Source organism: Poeciliopsis prolifica, unplaced genomic scaffold (assembly GCF_027474105.1).
Source record: "Poeciliopsis prolifica strain line A6 unplaced genomic scaffold, Auburn_PproV2 SCAFFOLD070, whole genome shotgun sequence".
NCBI classification, from domain to species: Eukaryota; Metazoa; Chordata; class Actinopteri; order Cyprinodontiformes; family Poeciliidae; genus Poeciliopsis; species Poeciliopsis prolifica.
Genome location: NW_026562445.1, coordinates 1,937,438 through 1,946,876, shown reverse-complemented (window position 1 = coordinate 1,946,876; position 9,439 = coordinate 1,937,438). Strand labels below are relative to the sequence as shown.

General features: G+C 36.3%; 1 protein-coding gene across 1 annotated transcript; it reads right to left on the bottom strand.

The window, feature by feature from the left end:
- Positions 1-296: 296 nt before the first annotated feature.
- Positions 297-2,555, bottom strand: LOC129351962 (uncharacterized). The gene has a single exon (XM_055020824.1). It carries the CDS (start codon positions 2,460-2,462, stop codon positions 342-344), a length of 2,121 nt encoding a protein of 706 aa, XP_054876799.1. The 5' UTR covers positions 2,463-2,555; the 3' UTR covers positions 297-341.
- Positions 2,556-9,439: the final 6,884 nt, after the last annotated feature.

The following is a 9,439-nucleotide window of genomic DNA, read 5'->3' as shown; positions in this document are numbered from 1 at the left end:
GTTTGAATAACAACCGAAAGCACACACAACACACAAAATTAGGCCCCTCTTTTACTTTGTCTATAAATTGCGCAACAACAAAATCAAATTCCTTCAACTTTATTTTAATGTCACGTCTTTTCGCTCTATATTTGATATTATGTGGATCTTATGTTGTGGATCAAGGTATTGCTTTCTACTTAACTGTTTAACTTTTTTTCTGTGAGTCATGTCGTTTTTATACTTGGCAATGCTCATTTGCTTTAATTTTTCGCAATGAAAAATATCCGTTTTATATTTAGCAATGCTCATTTGCTTTAATTTTTCGCGATGAAAAATATCCGTATTATATTTAGCAATGCTCATTTGCTTAATTTTTTCACGATGCCAGTTGTCTTTTTATACTTAGTAATGCTCTTTTTCTGAAGCCGTTTTTGGTAAGTCTTATCTTCACAATACTTATTTATAATCCATTTTTTCTTTTGTTCCTTGTATAGCAAATTTTTTGCATATGTATTTCTTTTATTAAATTTTATTTTTTGCCTATATGCCAGTTTCGTTCTATATTTTACGGTATTTATTTGATTCTTTTTTTGTCTTAGATACATAGAAGAACTGTAATTGGCTTTACCGCTCAAAAGAGTTTGCTTTGCATTTTTCTCGACTTGTGAAGACCTCGTATGCCTGTGTTGTGTCTTTAACGAAAGATGTTCTTCACAAAGTTCAAAGCAAGAGGCTTTATGACCTTGCTTTGCACAAATAACGACATCAAAATGCTCATCAGAGTTCTGCAAATATAGAGCTTGATTAGTCAAATGACTACTTTTTGAATTATATTTGGTCCACTGTGTGCCATTAAATACATATATATCCAGTCCTAACATATTGGCCGCAGATTTAAACTCAATTTCTGTAGCACAGTGACCCACATACTTCATCTGTGACTGGTTAATATATTCTGTCACAGAACAATCTTTTGCCAAAAATCTTTCGCATTCTTCTGCATTATTTGTCATGTGTGAAATAACAGCGAGTCTAATTTTACGGTGATTTTTCTCAGAACCACTAAGTGAATACGCTACAGCTCTGAAAAAACTATTACTGTCATTTATAATACTTTTAGTCTTGCACACATTTCCCAAAGGCCCACGCAATGTTACTTTTTGAAAATTATGTTCTTCAAAGTCTATTTTTAAATTTTTACACAGAGTTTTAGCAGTAACATCACAGATGGGCGTAAATACTAAGGTATTTTGGTTATCTTTTGAAAAATCGACGCACTTTTCTTTAATGGAGTGGTCAGTTTTCACTGTCTTTATACGTGTAACTTTTTGTTCTGTTGTAGCTTGCCGAGTTTTAAAATCACCAGAAACATCTGTATTCATGCAATAACCATGACATGTTTGTGACTGAGGCTGCTTTACACAAGTAACCGTCTCATAATGATTTCCGCCAATATTTTGCAAATAGAGACCATGATTGGACAAACTACTGAAAGAACCATATTCAAGCCATTTATCATTGCAAAATGTGAAAATATTAACACCAAAATAATCAGCTGCAGCTTTAATCTCTACTTCAGTTGCCCAACTGCCAACATATTGCATCCTTGAAATGGCAATATATTGTGATATGGAGGAATACTCACTTCTTAAAATACTATCATACATGTGAGAATTCCTTTGCAACTGATTTACAACAGCAAGCCTAATTTTGCGATGATATTTCTGGGTGCCACTGATGGCTTGACTAAGTGCTCTGAAAAAGCAGTTTCCATCCCCAACAATTTTTTCTGTCATACATGGCGCACCTAATTCCCCAAACACGCAAGATTTAGAATTTGCCCGTTGAAACTCTACATTCAACTTTCCACAAAGTGATCGTGCAATCTCGTCAGAGACAGGGTTAAAATACAAAACCTTACTTTGGAAATCAGTAACAACAACATCATCATCAACATCATCCGTATCTAACATGTGAAGTTGGGATGAATGTCCTCCGCAAGAATCGTCCTTCATCTCAACACTAGTAAAGGTGTGATCAACAACACCACTGCTCCCTGGTACAGCAGCTGCATGTTCAGATACAAGTTTACTTGAGTCCATCTTAACGATATGAACTCCGCTGATTTCAAATAATTTGGGAGAGTAATGGAGTTCACCAGAAAACCTTCTAATGTACAAAAACAGATCATCAAGAGTATTGAAGAAAAGGACAACACTCTTTCCATGTGCATCTACCATGCCGCCAGTGTTGCGTGCATGAGAGTCTACAACAGCGTAACGTCCATTATAACTGATAAGGGCACAAGTACTGCCACTTATTGTAATAAAGCTAGTTTCATATTTTGCACACATTTTACTGAGTCCATCCCAAAGACTAGTGTGCACACCTGCATCAATAAACTCTCCTTCCAGTACATCGACATCCCCAGCAACATAGTCCCCATAAGAATACTCAAAACATTGTCCATCAACATGCATCTTTTTAGGCAAGTCTGGAACAGAGAGAAGCTGACTTCCACCACTGATTAAATTGTTATCGCGCAAAAATGTGTATAGCTCATCACCTAAAACAACTACATCATCCAATATGCCAGCATTCCATGAAAAAACGCGGTCCAGTGTGTGCTTTGTTAAAGCAACAGCACTTATGGCTGCACACTGAAGTCCAGCATATTTAAACCGATCATCCCCCTGATGAAACGATCCACTGAGTGATGCAACATGGCTACTTGCACTATGGCATGCATTTGTAGCCTGTGTGTCAGCAGTTACTGCCGCACATGTGTCCACATTACTGTACACCTCTTGTACAGAAATAGAAAGACTCCATACTCAGTTGCATTTAATGATTCCCTGAGGTTAATAAGGTGAATCATTAAATCATTTAAACACGTGTTAAACACGACTACAGAGGTACCGAATTCTGATGCTAAGCCCTGTGAATTCCGTGTTCCACAGTCCACAACAACAAAATAGTCTCCATGCTGGATCACCAAGATAGTTTGCACCATGAAGATTAAGGATACACATTCCATCTCTTAACAAGTACGTATTTAATATTTTATACAGTTCCTCCTCCTGCTCAAAACCAAATGTCCCAAACACCATGTCTCCAATTACAACTTTCCACTTTCGACCAAAAATAGATCTTCCTGATCTTCAACCAATTTACACAACTCTGGCTTAGGGCCCCCTGTTTGGTCTTTCTCGTGCAATATATTCCGCCAACTTCTGACCTTCTACACCGACTTCATCTACATCAGATGTCTGCCAGGTACAAATGGGTGAAATGTTGTGTTTTATTGCTGCTACAACACTACATGACATTAAGGAATGAGAACTACAGTGATTATTATCCAAAAATGTCCCTGGAACAAGAGACGATGGAGGCCCCTTTGAACACCTGCAAGGAACGGGGTTAACAGCCTGACCTTTGGGTGAGGTCTGCACGCGCTGTAAATCACCCATCTCCTCAGGCGTCTACAATGAAAATATGGAAAATAAGAAAAACATGATATTTCTACATCCTCATTTGATAAAGGCTTTTCATTAAATGTAATATCATTAACAAAACTGCAACTTACAATTATCCAATATTTCTATAAAATTAGAAAAGAAAATATACACATTGTGCTAATGTTGTTTTATACAATATGTAAACCAAATAAATTAAGACTATTGTAGTAAAATTCCAGCTAAAATATGTATTATTGTTGGCCTGTAATGGCTTTTAGCACAGGCTAATGGTTGCCTGACAAGAAACTTTAAATTTCTCTGTCTAACTCTGCTGTAGCGAATCAAACGATTCTCTACCAAAAGCTTATGAAACACATTACAAAGCTAACAGAGAAATTATTCTTTTTATTGTTTTAGCTTAAATGGAAAAAATATTGATTTTCATACAATGCATCTTAAATTACTACTCCAAATGTTTTTACTTTACAGCAAATGGCCTTTTTTGACCCAAAATAGTCCAGTTAATGACTATTTACTAAATTTGTGAATTACTTCAGAAATTGATTCATTGTGAGCAATCGCTTGAGCCTTAATTATTATTTAGTACATGTCTTCGCAAAAAACATCAAACCATCCAGTTTCTTACGCTTATACGGAGTCTGCTCACAGGCTTAGCAGCTTCAGAAAGTAAGCCTTAAAAAATATCTACATTTAAAAGTTTGAATCTCTCCTGACTGCAAATTGATGCTTTTTTATTTATGCACAACAGATTTATTACATAACCCAATGGCAATAATTTGGAAGAGATTTGAATTATGTGATGAAACTTTTACAATGAAAAGAACAACACTGAGAGAACATTTTTTATTAATACAAATAGCAGGACATTTCTATACAAACCTCCCGGCCAGCAGGAACCTCCAAAGGACAGGCAGCCCCCACTCCAGGACACTCAGACGCCACACGAGGACAGGCAGAACGCGCGTCAGACAAACACACCCTGGGTCGCTTGAGTACGACCTACAAATAAATGAAACAAAAAACAAAACATGAAGTTGATATTGCACAAAATCCATATATAATGTCATGTTTTCAATAAAACACTTCACACTGTTCAACATTCATTAACTACACATTTAACTTTAATGTGCAAAACACTTACAGTGTTTTCAGCCGGCACAAATTCCGCATCTATGGCAGGAGTTACAGGAGATGCAGCTGAAACCTAGAGAAAAAAAAATTAAATAAAGTCATGTGGACTAGAAATCATTAATTAACTTATGATTTTACATACCTTCTGTCTCACACGCCTGGGCTTTGAGACAGCTGGTTTTTTTGACTGTTCCACAGGCTTTGTCTGTAACATCGCAAACAACATTGCAGGTTTGTGTTATTTCTAAAAAGAAAAATAATAACACTGCTAATTGTTGCAGTATTCTGCAAATTACCTCGGTGTCTGTGTGAACAGCTGGAAAGGCCGATGGAGAAACCGTTTCCATGGCAACCAAGATGGCGGGTGAGAAACGGACAGGATTGGACGGGATTGGACACTCCGCTACGGCCACAGGAGTGTGTGGTCCCTCTATAAGACCAACATTTTAATTATTACCAAACCAATGACATTGACATTATACATAGCTGCAAGCCTCACGCACCTGGCAATGAACCACTCTTTTCTTGGGTGAACCAGAAAAAGAGTCTGATTCTCCCGAGTGGTTCCTCTGCAAAGGTAGATCACATATAACATTTTTAGGATGACTAGCTAAAGTTAAACATCTTTCTTCCACTGCAAGCAAAAACAAAATGTCATACCTTCCTGCCGGATCTCACAAGCATCCATTCAGTAGGGAGTGGAGAAGCAGGACGAGAACGCTCCTCTCCCTTCACAACCACACGGGGCACAAACCTTGGTTTATACGGAGGAGTTGCCTGACTTTGCACCAGTGGCTGTGGTGCTGACAACTCCATGAACTGATAGGAAAACACCCAAATCAGTTGCTTCAAGATGTGCATTCCGTGGTCATCACTGAGGTGGATCTGGACATATTAACAATAATCAGAGATAAGGTCAACATTTCATATAAATGCAAAATTGTTCCTTAGGTGTTTGAAATGAAGAAGTACTCACGCCATCGCGGCACCACAGATGAAGACGGTTCAGAGAGAAGTAGTCAGCAAGAGGATAATACGGAATCCCTGAAAACATCATGAAAAAATTACATTACATTTTCAAATACTCATGAAAAGATAACATAAAAAGAGCTGCAATACATTTACCAAACAAGAACATAATAACAAATATTTTAATACCTACCTAGCTTTGCCGACCTGCGGTGGAATTCTTGTTGAAACAAGTTCTGCTTCTCTCTGGACTCGGTCAAACGAGGAACGAAGCCGGTACAAAAAACCTATAAAAATAAATTTAGAAATTTACATTACCTACGAACCTATTAAGAAATTGATGTTTATATCACTGTTTCTCGATTACAGTCCTCAGTGACCATTGCTCTGCATGTTTTATATGTATGTCTGAAGGGAAATACCTAAAACATGCAAGGCAGCAGTTTCTGTGAAACAGCATTGAGAACCTCTGGTTTTCATGAACCACAGTGATTACAGTACCTTCGGCCAACTGCTACAGACAGCCTTGAGGTATCTCTCAAATTCCTCTCCGGCTTCTTCTGGGTGACGGCTGGCCGTAAGGTTATTTGACGGAGCCATGACGCAGACAGCATCAGGCTCCCGCGGTACAACTGCATTTAACACCTCGAGACGCAAGTCAGCTGCGCAAGCACCAGGAGTGGACATGAACCCAAACTGGATGCAGCCGCTTGCCATCTCAACAATGTTGTCCGCAAACGATCTCAGATGGGATTCTCCGATCAGAAGAACGAACTAAAATAGAAAAAACACAGCAAAATAACTAAACCTATATATTCTATTTGAAACCATTGCTGATTTTACTTACTTTCTTATCGGGCAGTCCCTCTGGAATGACCAGCTTGTGACAGTGGTTGGTCACTTCACTAGCCGGCCACGGTCTCACAGCATGGCGCCAGCCGGTACCATGACCTATTGAAATGCAAAAAAGAAAGAAAAATTATTTAAATATAGACTGTGAACTCTGGATATTTCATTTGAAATCCAAATAAGACATTCAATTTAAAGAAATGTAATTAAACTAAAAACTGACGTGGAACAAAGTCGTTGGAAGGCCTTGATGTCCCTAAACGCAGAGTCTGAGCGGCGGCCATTCGTTTCTTTCCAGCTTCAGACCGGCGATGGGACTTTTGACGAGGCATCTGGAAATCAGATAAATTCTGTGATTTAATGAGTCTATGCTTATTTTCAGGCCCAAACAAGTAACTTCACGTTCAAATACTAGACGAAAAATGAGCAATCCGCGACTTAATATTACATTTACAAGAGACTTTAAAAGAAATGAAAAGACTGTTACTGTTATATAGATAAATACCAATGAAATCTACAATGAAAAAGTGAATAAGCAGTTCTCTTTGAGATGTGTCTTGTTCTAATTTAGGAAAACAAAATTTAACACAATTACATACTCTTCGTTTTCTTTTAATTCAGACATTTTCTAACATCCATAAAACATAGCAACTAACAGCCTGAAAACTGTTCAGGCTGTTAGCTAATATTACATTTAAAAGAGACTTTAAAAGAAATGAAAAACAGACTGTTCCTGTTATATATATAAGTACCAATAAAATCTACGATGAAAAGTGAATACACAGTTCTCTTTGAGGTGTGTCTTGTTATAATTTAGGAAAACAACATTTAAAACAACTACATACTCTCCGTTTTCTTTTAATTCAGATATTTTGTAAAAGCCGTAAAACACAGCAGCTAACAGCCTGAAGACTGTTCAGGCTGTTAGCTGCGAGCACGAGCTAACAGTCTGATGATCGTGCTAGCAGCTGCTAGTACGAGCTAACAACCTTAAGGAGCTAACCGCCTAAAGTCTGTGCAGAACTACGAGCACGAGCACGGAGCGATTTGAATACTTGAAGCACGAGAGGCCCCACAGAGAGAACTAACAGTAGAATAACGATTAACAATGAGAAAAAAGGCTATAAAAAACCCCTGAACTTCTGATTAAAATTTAAAACTAGAAATTTGAACAAACCCGCCTGTGTCTGGAGCGCGCTCCCGACACAGATGAACAGAATTTAGCTCAAGACCCTCAATAACATCTCTGGTTGAAACCTAACCGACGTTTAGCACGTGTTCAAAACTTATATTTAATATCAGTAGAAGATATTAGGTACATAGCCTGAACTTACGTCATGTTATGCATTCGTTTAAATTAGTACCGCAATATAGCGCTATTTTAAGAAAGTCACATTCATAACATCTTATCAGATATATGCAAAAACTTACGTCGAACGGAAAAGGCTTGACAGCAGTCAGTCTCCTGGTTTCAAACTTGATGTGAAATCTCTCGTATTGAGACGTGCCATACAACATAAACATAAATACGTATATGGCTATGGCAGGCTGATTTAACATTTATTATCTATCGTCTGAGTATCCGTAATTGAATTCTAGATATCTAAAAATCTATGTTCAGTAAAGAAAACTAGATTTTTATTTAAGATATCTCCAACCTACTACCAGCTACTTATTATTAAAATGTTAGAAATCTAATTCAAGGATGAAGTGTAACATCCTCTATGTTGAGCTCCCCAAAAAGTTGCCTGCAGAATGTAATATACACTAAGCAATTTTAACATCAATACAGATTAGTCCTGCTGTCCGTAATTACATTATAATTATTTAAAAATGCACTTCACTGAGAAAACTACATTTCAACTATTTTTAATGTAAATGAATTTATCTAAATGTACATTGTCTTTATTAAAAATAATCATTTATGACATCTTAAATTACATTTTGACGGCTGAAAGTTACTGTAAAGATATATTAAATGATGTCACTGCATCTATTTGAGAGAATACACATCGATTATCATAATTTAACGTATGTGAAGGTAATTAATTTAAAATATTTTAAGTGGTAAAGGCATCTAATTAAAGATATCTCTAATTCAATTGGAGATATCTTAAAAGGAATTTTGAGTTGTTGCTGAAATATACTCAGAACATCCCACAAAATTGAATGTAGGGTATAAAATACCGACCTTTATAAAGCATTGTTATAAAAAGTATTATAACTTAATGTCTGTCATTCACACATCCCAATATATTTGGGAATAGGAAAGAAAAGCAGTAAAGATAACATCTCTAACTTTAACAATACTGTAAGAAACTAAAGATAACTTTTCTAACTTTTTGATGCAACTATTTAGTTGTAGAACAAGCACAGCATTTATATTTTACCTAACTAATTCTAATCACTCAATTTTATTAGCTATTTCAAAAACTCATAATTTAATTAACATTACTCGATTTAAAAAAAAACGTTATAAAACCTAATAACAGCTTATAATCTTTTATTACTTTTACTTGGTGTAATTTAGTAACATAATTTTAAGGATTCTATGTTGAAATTCTGTTATTACATTTTTTCTTTAAATTTATACTACCTATTGTTCATACATAATTGGAGGATCTCTAGCAGTGATACTTTTGTTAGGGATTTACAGTTAACAGGAAAAATTGATAATTGATATAAAATTAGACATCACAGGTGAGTAAGAAAATTATTTCTACATATATAATTCATATATTTGAACTGGTTTAGTAAATAAGCAAGTATTTGTTGTACTGGCCAGTATATGTATGTTATCTTGGATGTATCCTTTCTATGTCAATTCTCAATCTTCCACTTGCTGAGAATGTTCCTGCAACGTAATACTCCTCCCTCTCTCCAACAGCTCCTTACTTAACCCAGTTAGTTCTTTGTGTTGTCCATACCACTCTTTACCTACCATCCATGTTAAAACGGTAAAACTAGAAACCAAATAAGTAAAATCTCACCTTACAACTGAGCTCCGTGAAAAACCACAAAACAGTTGT